General features: G+C 41.8%; 1 protein-coding gene across 3 annotated transcripts in view; it reads left to right on the top strand.

Moving 5' to 3' along the window:
• The window catches only part of TFEC (transcription factor EC), a 327,748-nt gene that overhangs the window by 151,381 nt on the left and 162,689 nt on the right, over positions 1 to 13,678 (top strand). For all 3 annotated transcript variants that reach the window (XM_078674359.1, XM_078674360.1, XM_078674361.1), the window contains exon 2: positions 9,225 to 9,476. In XM_078674359.1, the coding sequence (XP_078530485.1) occupies positions 9,225 to 9,476 (252 nt within the window). The remainder of the gene's footprint in view (positions 1 to 9,224; positions 9,477 to 13,678) is intronic.

Raw genomic sequence — 13,678 nt, forward strand, 5'->3', positions numbered from 1 at the left:
TCTCAATTATTTTCAGTTTTAAAACCTGCCTGCCTGAGGATTAGGGGATATTTTTGTGATGGTTGAATGTAGGAATCATCAGCTGTTCAGCTTGGCCAACATCCCTGATGGAACACATGCAATGTTCTTGAAAACATCTAACTAATCCTCTGCCCCCTAAAGACTTTCTGGTGATTGCTGGGCTCACTCAACACGCCCACTTAGTGAGGGTTGTGTAAACACTTTTTTCAGGCTGTTTTAGCTCCAATTTCAATGTCATTACTCACCAATCAATCAATTTGTCTGTTCTGAAAGTAGTGTATGAGTGCGCGTAGTTAACTCCATGGGAGACAAATGAGATTTGCAACATTGGTTAAAATCTCTGCAACAATTCTGGACTGCCTTTTGGCTTCATGAACATGTTAGGGCATCCCATCTGAGTTAGATGTGGGTCAGAAAGTAGAACCACCTAAATTTGCATGTCTTACTTTTTACTAAAGTGTAGATTTGATCCTTAGAAGCACTTGTTCTGATAACGGTCAAATACCTTGTTGCAATGTAGAGATCAACCTTATGAAGAGTGCATTTAACAAATCACTGATTGAGATGATCAACATGCATCCTGAGATTTTTAAATTGTTAAACTGTTGTTCAAAAGTGGCGAGAAGCTATTTATTAAGCCAATTATAGTATTCCTTTTAGAGCAAGAGAGTCAGGATTGTAACTTTACTGAGTCTTACATCTAATATCCTTGCCGCAATATTCCTCCAGTCTTTTTGCCATCACTCACCTGTTTTGGCACCTAATTGGCACAATCAATTTACTTATAATTCCCAGTAAATGGTACTAGGGCATGTGAATAAATCCTGCTAATGGGCTACAGCACTCAATGTGGCACCTACTAAAGAAGCACTAAAAACATGTCTCCTGTCAGATCTGACACTGCAACCTGCAGAGCAGTTTTAAACTGCCATTTTGACCTGGCAAAATAAACCATTTGACAATTCTAAACCTTTCTTTTTAATACTTATGTCACCACTACTAAGATAGACCTTAACGGCTCACTGGGAGGGTGCATGGTATTTAAAAAGTGGAACATGTATATTTACGTTTTACATGTCCTGACAGTGAAAAACATCTACGGTTGTGTTTCACTGTGGCAAGGCTGTCTCTCCCATAGACTAACACTGTGTTACCTTATTATACGTCATACGTGATAATTTCAGTTTGGGGACAGCTAGAGAAATCCGTTTGCAACTCATTTGATTTGCAATTTATAATCCTCTTTTATCTGAAGTAGAATTTTACTATTCTGAAAATGCCACCCACTTTACTCACATAAGTCACTTTTTCACTATTGTTGATGAAACTGCATATGTGACAGCCATATATGTCTCATCTTTTTTCATAAAAAAACATAATGTGATTATTTACATTGGATGAGTTGTTTGTCCTTGTTTCCTGGGGTGTTTCAGAGCTGTTAAATAATCTTGATGGGATAATTGCCAGTCTTAAAACTTTATCCAGCAATGCACACTAAGCCATTGGTTGACCAAACAGCATCAGCTGTAGATTACCTTATAATGCCCAGCAGCTGAAGGACACAGGGTTATCCCATCACCACATATGGGTTATGACTTTCAGAAAGTGTTTCTGCCTAAACTAAATGTGCCTTATTGCCGGTACACAGAGTCACATAACTGTGAATGGTTCTCCTGTGATGTGTTGTATCTTTTATCCAGACATAAAGAAAAAAGGGACCTGTGTGTAGAAGGAGGGGAGATTCCTGACTGGATGGCTGGGAAGGAGTTGTGTACTGCTCTGGTTACATTTCAAAAGAGGATGCCTGTGGCACACACAAATTAACCTGAATCCAGGCGGGTCCTTGTCTTTGTCATCCTAAACAGTTTGTAGCCAAACCCAGCGGAAGAAAAAGAACTTACCAGGTCTAGTTTAGAACCTTGCCAGGAATTGCCCCACACAAAATGGCTAGCATTAGGTATAAATGTGGCAACTTCAGAACTTCTCATTAGAACACTGCTGCACCTGTTGAAAATCTAGAAGTAAAATTGCTTTACTGTCTGTGGAAGGAAGACTTGACCTGCTTGCCATCAGTCCAGGATCCCTAGAAGGGATTCCAAAGGTCAATCGGCTGACTTCCTATTTCAGTAATAGTGACACAGTAAACTTCCAGGGGCCTCCCTGAATCTGCCTAGCTAAACACCACCACCAGGCAGGACCTGCCTGAGCCCTGCTGAGTCTCTGCTTGAGTGACTCCTGATCCCCTCCATGTCTTGGAACATTGTCTGGCATCAAAGTGTATTCCTCTTGCCTGAATTCCATACGTTTTGAACTCCTCGCAACTGGAAGCCGACTCTTTGCACCAAGAAAGAACAGTCTGCAATTCACACTAAAATGAAGCTCAAGCGATTACATGCTCTTCACATCAACCATGGCCGTCCACGTTAGCAACCACTACTGCATTCGCCACCAACCTGAAGCTCCAGTGATGACCCACTCTTCATTGCAAACAGTCAACATCCACATCAACGGCCTATATGAAGCTCCAGTGGTGACCTGCTCCTCACATACTGACAACGGATTCCTCATAGCCCCCGCCAATGCGAGGTTCCAGCTAAGGCTCCCTGCATGGGCTTAAACTGATCCTTGTATCTGAACCACGCTTCATCGTGGTTGGCTTGAACTTGTGACTTTGACCTTTCCCAGCGCAACCATATACCCATGAGTGTCTTTTTGGTGCTATTTTCACCTAGAAATTTAAAAATTCATAACTCTGGTTCTACTCAAGGGATTGCTGTCCATTTGGTGTCATTTTATTGACTAAAACACAGTCTATGTTTCTACATTGGTTTGGAATTCTTATTTTCTGTTTTCACTTTCTTACTGTTTGAGTGCTGCTTGTATACATTACACGTTGACTCTACGTTAAGCCTAATGCTTTTGTGCCAAGCTAGCAGATTATTAAGCACAGGTTTATTTTGTGAATTTTTGTGGTTCACCCTGACAAGGATTGTGTCTATTACTTGAGTTGGGCTCTCATCTCTCTCATCTAATATCCCAATTTGTTACAGACAAAACAAAATAAATGTGCTTCTACTTGCACAGATTTTAATTTTGTTTGGTTTCTTAACTTCAATATTAAGTACATGCTAGGTCTAAGATGACAGACATGTAGAACAATTGCATCAGAAAGGCTTTTGTGTTAACCTATGCAATATTCCTAATGATCTTGATGATTTATTTATTGTCTGCTAATTATAATAATGTGTTGGTCGGTTGACAGGCCATTTGTTTGCATCATGGCCTAGTAACTACTCCATACATGCTAATCTTGGCTGGAGTTTGCTCTATTAGATTGAAACATATCTCAGATAGCAGGAACACATGAGAAATATTGCTGTTACATGACATGCTGGAGTTGAGTAGTTGATCCAGACTTGTCTCATCAGTTTAAGTACTTTTGCATCAAGACATAAGGGATATTACAACAAAACTATGAAGGAAATCCAGATTTTTTTACTGCAAATATAGGTTGTGTGTTCTGCCATGTAAGAATATACCCAAATCCATTGTATGAGATTTATTTTTGGAGTAGGGTGAAAGATGGACGGGGACAGGTTGGTTGCAAAAAATTATCTCATACAAAAGTGCCGGATTTGCAGAGGGAATTAAAACAAAGGGGGAAAGCTATGGTCTGACTAGACAGACTGAAATGAGAAAGTACATTTGAAATAAACAAATGTAATCACAGATAGGAAAAATGTCTCTGTACAGAACAAACCAAAGTATTTTTAGGGGTTAAAAAGAATGGCATATTACTGGATTTTAGATCAGACCAATTGAGAATAGTAAACTAAACACTCAGTAAGAGGTTCTGGAGGCTTGATGCAAGTAGATAATAGGCAGGGCCACTGGAGGATGAAATCAAGTGGGAGCAATATGTTATGTTATAATATGTGTATTTGTAAAGTCCACTCTCACCTGCAAGGGTATCCTGGCACTAAACAGGTGTGTATACTTAGCCTTGCCTATGGTAGGTTGGTTGATTGAAATGCCAGGTCTAGTAGCATTTAAAAGGGAGGAGGAGGCTCTCATGTAGAGTGGGAGGCCAGTCCAACCTATAGAGAATGCCCATCCTCTGTGTACGTCTGGGATGAGTGTAAATAGGAGTCCTGTGGAGCGGAGATGTCTGGGTGGTTAGTGTAAGGCGAAGCAACTCTTCTGGTAAGTGGGGCATAAGTTGTGTAGAGCCTTAAATGTGTGTGCGAGGAGTTGAAATTAGTGCATGTGTATATTAGGAGCCAGCGGAGTTCCCTGAGGGGTGGTGTGATGTGAGTGCTACATGGGAGGTTAAAAATGAATCTGCCTGCTGAGTTAGTTCTGGATAGTTTGTAGTCATCTAGTGATTTGCTTGGTGATGCGGGCTTAGAGATTATTCCTGTTATCCAAATTGCTGGTGCCTAGTGTGTGAGTGAGAGTTTTTCTCGTGTTTTGCCTACAAGCCATTTGAAGATCTTCTCCTCGTCTTCAGGGTGCGAAAACAGAATACAGAGACGGTGTTGCAGTCATGTCCAGTTTTTTGTTGATGATTATATCGAGGTTCCTGGCATGGGTGCTGAGTGTGGGTTTGGCCGGCCTCAAGTTGGAGTCCCATCATGAGGAGTTCCTGCTGAAGATCACTGCTTCTGTCTTGTTGATGTTGAGTTTGAGACAGTTGGCTTGCATTCAGTCAGCAACTTCGGTCATGCAGTCAGTGGAATTGTTTTTTGTGTTAGGGTTCTTATGCGAGTCGTAGAGTATGAGTTATGTGTAGGAGAGGATGCTGAAGTTGTGGGCGCAGCTGACATTATCTAGAGGATAATGTATGCTTTGAAGAGGGTGCGGCTGAGCAATGAACCTTGAGGTACTCCACAGATGAGTTTCCAGACTTCCGAGGAGTAAGGTGCCAGGCTGGCAGCTTGTGTTTCATCCATCAAGAAGGAGCAGATATAGCGAAGCTCGGGCCTTGGATGCCAAGCTCATCCAGGTGCCTAATGAGAATGGGGTGTGAGACTATGTCAGATGCTGGCAGAGAGGTCCAGGAGAATGAGGGCTGCCTTGTCTCCTCTGTTAACGGTCACGCAGATGTTGTTTTTGGCAGCCATGAATGCTATTTCTGTACTGTGGTTGTGCTGGAATCAGGTTTATATGGCATCAAGGAGCTGGTGGTTGCGGATGTGATCGGTGAGGTACTGGTTGATTAGTTTCTCTAAAACCTTTGCTGGGTACGGTAGGAGGGAAATCGGTCTGTAGTTGGAAAGTGTGACTGGGTAAGCCAATAGATTTTTGAGCAGGGGCATGATGGTGACTTGTTTCCAGGTGTCAGGTAATATGGTGATTGATTGCAATGGAATTGAAGATGGGTGTTGGTGCTACACTGATCAGTAGGAGTCTTTTGGTGAAGGTGTGGTGGGGCAATTGTCAAATGGGGCCCTCAAGTCATAGCGATGACAGCCAGACATGACTCAAGGTCAGGGTTTGTTCTTTGACTGTGATGAGAAGTTGAGTTGTGACAGTGATGGGCCCAGTTGAGGGTCAAAGATACTGTATATGAATGAGATATTGTTACAGAAGAATTCTAAGAACTTTTTGAAAAGGTCTTGTGAGGCATGATGATGCTTGAGGCGACAGTTGCCATGGTGAAATATTTGGTTTGGACTGTTAGTGATGGAATTGATGCAAACCTCAAGAGCTGTGTGCTTGGTGTTCGTTATCAGTTGGTGGTAGTTTCAGGGGTGATTTCAATTTGTCTTTACTCATGCTGTCTTCACTTGTCCCTGATTTGTGCTCAAGTTGCTTGCAGTGGAGTTTCTCTATGTACCAGCTGGCCTATTTCTGTTGTGCTGCTCTGAGGGGAGTGAGGATGACAGCATAGGTGGTGATCCAGCTGCTGAGGTTCTTGATATCTTTTGGCAAGTTGCTGGTGTGCTTGGGCAGGTTCATGCAGAAGGCAAAAGCCACTCCTTTTTTCTGATGCTTTACCGGTTGTGGCGGATGGTTCCGTTGGTGGTAGGTCTGTGGGTATGCTGAAATTGATGAGGGCATGGTATGTCCAGGACATAGTTGCTGGCTGGTCAACTGTGATGTTGCTGATTCAGGAGAAAATTCTTTCCAACAGGTATCCAGTGGTATGGGTTGGTTTGGTATTGTGCTGGTAGCGGTCAAGGTTTGCAAATGTTTCCCAAAAAGTCATAGAGTTTTGGTTGGTGCAGTCTTTTGGGTAAACGTTAAGGTCTCTGAGGATGATGAACGTGTTGGCTTTGATGATGAGGGATGCGACAAAGTCTATGATGGTGCTGCCAAAATTATTGTGGGATCCTGGTGGTGAGCATACAAGGGTCCACCTAGGTAGATGTTGGCTGTTATATTTACCTTGAATGTGAGGTTTTCCATGTAGCTAGAGGGGGTGTTTGTGTAGGTGGTGCAGCTGATGGTTTCTTTGATTGTGATGGCAACTCTACCTCTGAACTTGTGTTGATGGTCTTGCCTGGCCATCTTGTATCCAGCGGGATGGCTGTAATGATGACCGGTGAAGAGGTTGGGTTTAGCTGTGTTGCTGTGAGGAAGAGCAGTTCTAGAGCACTGTGTGCAGTAGGTCCCATATCTTCTTGGTGTGTTTTCACTGAGTGAACTGGTGTTGAGGAGCCTGCATGTGAGTGTGACATGTTGTGTGGGTGGTGTTTGGTATGTGTGAGCATGAGCAGGTGAATGGTATGTGTGGGTGTGAGCGAGTGAGGCACTGGGAGTTGGCGCAGGAGTCGTGGGCCTATGGGAGATTGCATGAGAACTTGCAGTTGGTGCATGTGAATGCTCTTTCCATGTTCTGTGGGTTAATGTGACAGCAGTGCAGTGAATAGGGGCCTAGGTTCAGGGTACAGAGGTGTGCAATGCAGTAGTGGTGGGTGGGGGTATAACCATGGTACCTGACAGTGGGTATAGTCCAGGTATGGACGGACACAGAGGGGATTGCTTTTGGCTCATCTTCAGTGAACCAGTGGCAAGCCCGCTGCACACATCTTCTGAATGTCCACATTGCAGCTGCCATTAAAGGGAGGTGGCGAGGTTAGCAGTGTACCATGGGCAGTGATGTCACTTCCTGCATCGAAATTGCAGCTGCTATTCAGTAGGTCCTGGGGAGGGGGGGAGCGCGAGGGACCATTGACAGGAAACCTGTGTTGACACTTCCTATGCAGGTGGATGTTGGTAGATCCAATGATGTCACTTCCTGTTCTGGTGGGTGATAAAGTCCTATTGCTTGGCTTCTTCTTTTAAAGACAGTATTGGCGGAAAACCCTTGCTAATTATATATAGCATTAAAAAAGCAGATTTTTGAGCAAGAAAGAAGATTTATTGCAGCATAATATACAAACAAAGTCAAATTATGGAATGCACACTCTGGCAAAATTATTTAGCTATTTTGACTCTTTAAGATACGGTTTGAAAAGAGAGCAGCCCTTTAGCAATATATGTTTTTTAAGAATGATAACTAACATATTCAGCAGTTACTATTCAAAACAGTATTACAAAAATTCAACAACTAACAATGTTGTCATGCATGCCGGTAAAGGAACACCCTTTTCAATGGCATTTCTATCACCCAGAGTAAAATATATATGTATAAGATATGTAATATTATACTAAGCAGAAAACTTCTCTCTTGCCTTTACAAATACATGTCTGAACCAGTCTTGCAGATACATTAAAATACATCATGGGAGCTGGAGAGAAAAAAGAATATTAGTCCAACCTATGGGACATTATTATTTTATACAACATGATTAATGAGCAACACCAAATTATCACTGTCTTTGGGATTCCACTAGTTTTCGAAGTAGTGTCCTCACCCAGGTTTAATGTAATGGTTCATCATAGGGCCAACTTAACACCCAACACATTGATATTAAACACGGGTGGAACCCAACCTGAGAATGGAAGCCCATGATATAATTTTGTAGGGATCAGATCAAAAAAGATAAAACTGTCCTAATGGGAATTCCAAACACATTTTGTTTATTTTTGGGTTCCCTTGACAGGTAGTGTAGTGCAGTAGATATGGGACTACACACACACCCTTGCTTCATACTGCAAAGCTGTGTGCATGATGTCTAACATAGGTTTTATACTAGAAGTGTATCTTTCCAGAACACAATCCTATGCAGTGACATACTTTAAAACTTATCCCACTTAGAATGTGTGCTGTACTATACAGATGCAGAGTATGACATTTTTGAGAAATGACCTTTTTTCCAATGTTTTGCCTAGCTCTATGAGGAGTACATTTTTGGTGCAAAACCTTTTTTAGTAGATAGGTCTTCGCATCAAAAATCATGGCTGATTTAATGGGAATTTCAATATAGCACCATGATATACCTACTTGAATGAAAGTAATGCAACGTTTTGCTTAATTCTATTTTACTTCACTTTAGTGCTACTTTCTAGCACAAAACATAACAAGTTTTCATATATAAAGTAAATACTAATTCAATACTTTGTAAACGTTTACATCACTTTTGTGGCACAAACCGAGCATGGTGTCAATACAACTGTGCCAATGTTCAGTTAATGAATGTGGAGGTGCTTGTATGATGGATTTGCCTGTTGGATTACAAATAACCTATGTAACAAACACTCAGTCCCTTTAACTAGATTCCTTTATGCTTAACCAATTTATTGGTAGAAGGAATTTGATTCTGCGAGGTAATCCAGTTCATAGAGGTCTATTGGATTAAACATGTGTATGTAAACCTCATCAGGCTACGTACGTAGTACGAAGTGGTCATGTGTGACACTACTAACATTAAAATTAGCCACGGATGATCTTAAGGTTTTTCAAAGCAGCACCACATCTGCTGTTTACATATCCTGTCAGGGAACTATGGTAACTTTTCAGGTTGGCATGCTATGGCAACTCCATATTACCATTATGTGTGCAACATTCTCAAAGTTGCACATTCAAGGCACTCCCATCAGGAGCATTAGAGAGACAGCAATGGAGATCTACCATTAAATGACATCCTTTATCTGGAAAATGACCAGATTATACAGGTTGAAAAGGTAGAACCATTTAAAACAATATATACGCAAAGGGAGTAATGTTCAAGTGTTCATGGATAACATTAATAGCATATTTTATTGTAATGCGTTTTTCAAATCTAATTATGATTATTTGTTGCTTCAATTGACAGGTTCAAGCACACCTGGAAAATCCAAACAAGTATCATATACAGCAAACTCAAAGACAGCAGGTGAAGCAGTGCCTGACTCTGGGAGCCAAGCTGTCGAATCAAGACCTCCACGTTCCCTCTTCACATACAACTCAGCCTCCAGGAGTGACACCAGTCATCAGAAACGGACACATGCCTCCCATCAATGATAACTGTATTGTTGACAGTTCGGTTTCCAAGTTTCTGGTTCTTGAGTGCAATCATGAAAATGAGGTATAACCTGTTCCAGATATTTTGCAGATTATGTCTTTTTAACCGCATGCGCGCTAGCGGTTTTCCCACTGCGCGCTGCATTTTTGAAAAAGCTGCGTTACATGACGAGCTGAGCTCGTCATGAGCGTGCGAGCGGCGCAACTCATGACGAGCTCAGCTCGTCATGAGCGCGGAAGGGGTTAAAACATATTTTGATTGCATGGGGAGAGTCTAAACGGGTTGCACTAGAAGAAAAGAATCATGTCTCATAATACAAAACGTAAGCAAGTGAGGCATGATCTTTGACTGAATCTCCGAAAGTGACTTAGGGGCCTATTAGCAGCAAATAGCAATATTTATCGCTAAATTTTTTTTATCGCTTGCTATCGCCGGATATAATTGCAGGAATAACGTGCTGTTAGCAACGTTTATCTCCAATGCGATAAAATATCCGGCGATAGCGGCGAAATGCGAGAATATCACTAGAAATCCAGCGACATTCTAGCATTAACGCATTGGTTTCTAGCGATAATCGCGCTTAGCATGATTTTTTTTATCGCTTCGCCTACCTTGCTAATAGGCGATAGCTGTGTTAGCGACTGTTTTCAGTCCCTAAAAGTTTGGGTACGCCCACTTTGCATGTCATTAGCGATAAATATTACTGACATGCAAAGTGGGCCCCAAACCTGTAGCTATCGTCTAAAAGCTGTCACTAACTGCTGTTAGCGACAGCCTGCTAATAGGGCGATAAAAATATTGCCACTTTAGCGGGAAAAAGTCTTGCTAAAGCGGCGATATGGCCCTTGATAATATGCCCCATAGTCTCTAATTTTTGTTGCACAGCACTGGTGGTGTGCAAACGTCACACCAGAAAAAAATGACTCTGCATGCTAGCATTTTACGAGTACTGTGAAATTACAAACAAGCCACCCACAACACACTCCCCACCACCCAGAAAATAGAAATGAACATGCTGACCCAGTTTTTTCATGTCAGATTCTACATGGTATTTCCTTTGCCTCCCAGATTAACACTCCCACTGATCCCAATTTAAGAGATGGTAAATGGGAACTGAGGCAGGTGGTAGGCAGATGTTGTGGAGGAAATATTCAGCACTGGACGCTAGTTTGAGGTAAAAGGAGTTGTGTGCTCCCTTTTGCCAAAGGACGGATTCAGATGGGGGCAGGGCTAGGTCAGGATTAATTTACAGCCCTAACTTTATGCAATGTTACCAGCTGTATTTTCTTGCCAGTAAAATTAGGTCCCATGTTCCAGCACCCAGGAAATCCCTATAATATAACTGGAAAGTGTTGGAGGAGGTGATGCTAACAATGCTGTACCTGAGACATGTTCTTTGCTGAGGCGGAGGTTCCAGAAGTTATTCTTCACCAGCGTGACAATGCTTCAGTGGGATAGTTTTCATTAAGGCTACTACCCAACTTTCTGGGCAGAAACATGAAGGAAGCGGTGGACTGGAGACCAAGAATCACTGCAATTAAACGGGCAAAAACTGGTAATTATTCACCATTTATCCTTTATATAAAGGGGATAATACAGAGTCCTGACATTCTGACTCCTTCAGGAAACTGCCAGCAGATTTTCCACTCATTAATTAATTAAGCCTATCAGTACCATATCGCTTCTCAGAGGTAATGCTGCTTACTACCTACAACACTCCTACCTGATTTGTTTACTGAAAGGAAGGAGTCATGAAGCATAGGAAAAGAGGAACAGAGTTTTGTGGAGAAGACTGTAATGGTGCACCTCTTTGATGTGTAATATACAAGTGAAGCAGCTTATCCTGTGAAGAATGTTTTGTAGTGTAGTTCCTATCATTCCAATAGGCTCTGCGCATTGGAATAATACCTACAGCAGTAAAGGCCTAGGCCAGACGTTAACTAGGTCTACTACTGTCGATACTAGACTTAAAGTTTTGGGTTTGCCAGCTTAGCTCAGAGTTCACTAGAAACTTTCTCGAATGTTCAGGGAGGACTTAACTTCCCTGATTAGACAAGAAGGGATTTAGTTTCTGACAACCATAGAACATGACAACTTTGCTCTCCCCTAATCAAGAGTAAATCTCGAGAGTCGTGTGAACAAAAGGCAATTTATTTTACTCAGTCAGTACGTGCATTCTTAGTCTCATCAGAATGTAGAGAAAAGGAAGAGACGGGCCTGTTCAATAAAAAGGTGTTATTTATTGATCAGTCTCTTTTCTCATACAAGAGAAATGGATCGATATTATTGCAATACTTATAGTTAAGTAAAGTGCATACATTAAAAGCAATAGTATAAAATAATACTGTAAAAACATTGATATGGTTTCTAAGCCATAAGATGTTTTAAAATGAATAAAATATATTACATACACATATACATTTGACTAAACGTACTCAACTGGTGTTTCTAGATACGCCTACCCCGTGTACCTGACCTAAGTCTAATACGTGGGCGGGAATAGAAAGTTACAGTTTAAGTTAAGTTTGTTTTTGCCAAGTGAATAACTAAAGAATTCTCTGTGAGGGGTTATTCAGTTCTGTACCTGGAAGTTAGGATGAATGAGGAATGGTATCTCTCTCTCTGGTCTCGATATTCCAGGCTGCCTGCGAGGGCTGCCCAGATACGCCGGTGCTGGACTCTCGGCAGGAGAAAGCAGCGCGTCTCTCAGCGCGTCAGGAAGGCGGGGCTGCTGCCAGCGGGGTCTGCTCTGCTCTTGGCTTCGGCAAGTATGGCTGCTCCGTCTCGTCATCACGCGTGTGTTTGCATAGGGCAAGATCGGTAATATTTATACCTTTAAGGTGCCGAGATTGACGTAAGGATGGACATAGATACGTCAATAAGGATGTCATACGACTTGCTCGTTAGCACATTCTTTTACTGAAGTTCTCTGTGAAATCAAAAGAATGGCTGCAGGGTTTTGCCCAGGTTGTCATAGGTTTGATTTGTTATGAGAACTCCGTATGCCTTATCAGGGGTTGGAGGAATATCGCTTGTCTAATTAGATCGCAAGCGTTATGACCTAATCAGATAACACGTTCCTGTGCCGTAGTGTGACTGCGTCAGATAACGGTATCTGCATCATGGGGGTTTTCTGCCTCATGGGCTGACTGCTAGTTAACCTGTTGGTTTGTTTAACTAGAATAGGGTCAGGAATAGGGGGATCGATTCAGAACCTATAGGAATACATCACACCCACTCCACGCTAACTATGGACATATTTACTAATCTAGGCATAGTATAACATAGTACAACATACTATAGAGTAGTGTGTATACCTTACCACCCCAAAATACATAAATGCATTTTGAAATTCTTCAAATATACGGAAAATTTGCAGACATATATACTGTATGCACTCAAGCTATGGAATAATGCTAAAGTAATCACGCATTTGTATACATTATTGCTTATTTGGTATATGAGAATTACACATGAAATGGTTTCTTAAATACAGAAAAAAGTTTCGAGACCATTCCATCACAGAATAAAATATTTGTGAACATACCAGCGGGCAGCTAAAGTCTATAAAGTATCTAAAAAATAGAAATCTTAGTTCTTTAGGAATAGTTTCTTACTTTAAGCAGAAGATAAGTGTCCCGAAAAACCGAAAAAATAAAATTGGGGCTTCTGAAAGAGTTGCTGTCCGTGAACTGGAGTGAAAAATAGTTCATGTGACTTTATTATTTAAAGTTGAAGGCCGAATTCAGGGAACGCCGTGTGCAAGCTTGCTCAAAAGTCTCTATTTCTGTTCGGGTGAGAACATCATATCATTTAGGCTTTCGAAAAAACTGTCAACAGCTTCCTGGGAAAGTTCCACTAACTCGGAAATAGGTGTAATCATGCATTCTTGTGCATGATTGTCTCCATTGACATTCTGATTCGCATTGCTGACAGAAGGTCGTACCTGTTCGATGCTGCTTTCATCTTGAACTTCACTACCCATCAATCGTAGTGGTGAAGCTTCCACGAATGCCGTCATCAGGATTGGTAGCCTTTGAGGGCAGCACAAAGCATGAACCTTGATCGGGCTCAACAATGTTTCTGCATCCATCGGCGCATCCGATTGTAGCGTCAGACAGGTGTCTAACACGCATTCTTCTCCGCATAGCAGACACCTTAATACAGGTAAAACACATCTTTGCCACATTGGTCGAAATGATAGAAACCAAGTCATGTTCAGGTCTCTAAGCCGGGAGAGTCCCAGGATTTTTGATATCCGGTCC

The sequence above is a fragment of the Lissotriton helveticus genome, chromosome 1_1 (assembly GCF_964261635.1).
Source record: "Lissotriton helveticus chromosome 1_1, aLisHel1.1, whole genome shotgun sequence".
Taxonomy (NCBI): Eukaryota; Metazoa; Chordata; class Amphibia; order Caudata; family Salamandridae; genus Lissotriton; species Lissotriton helveticus.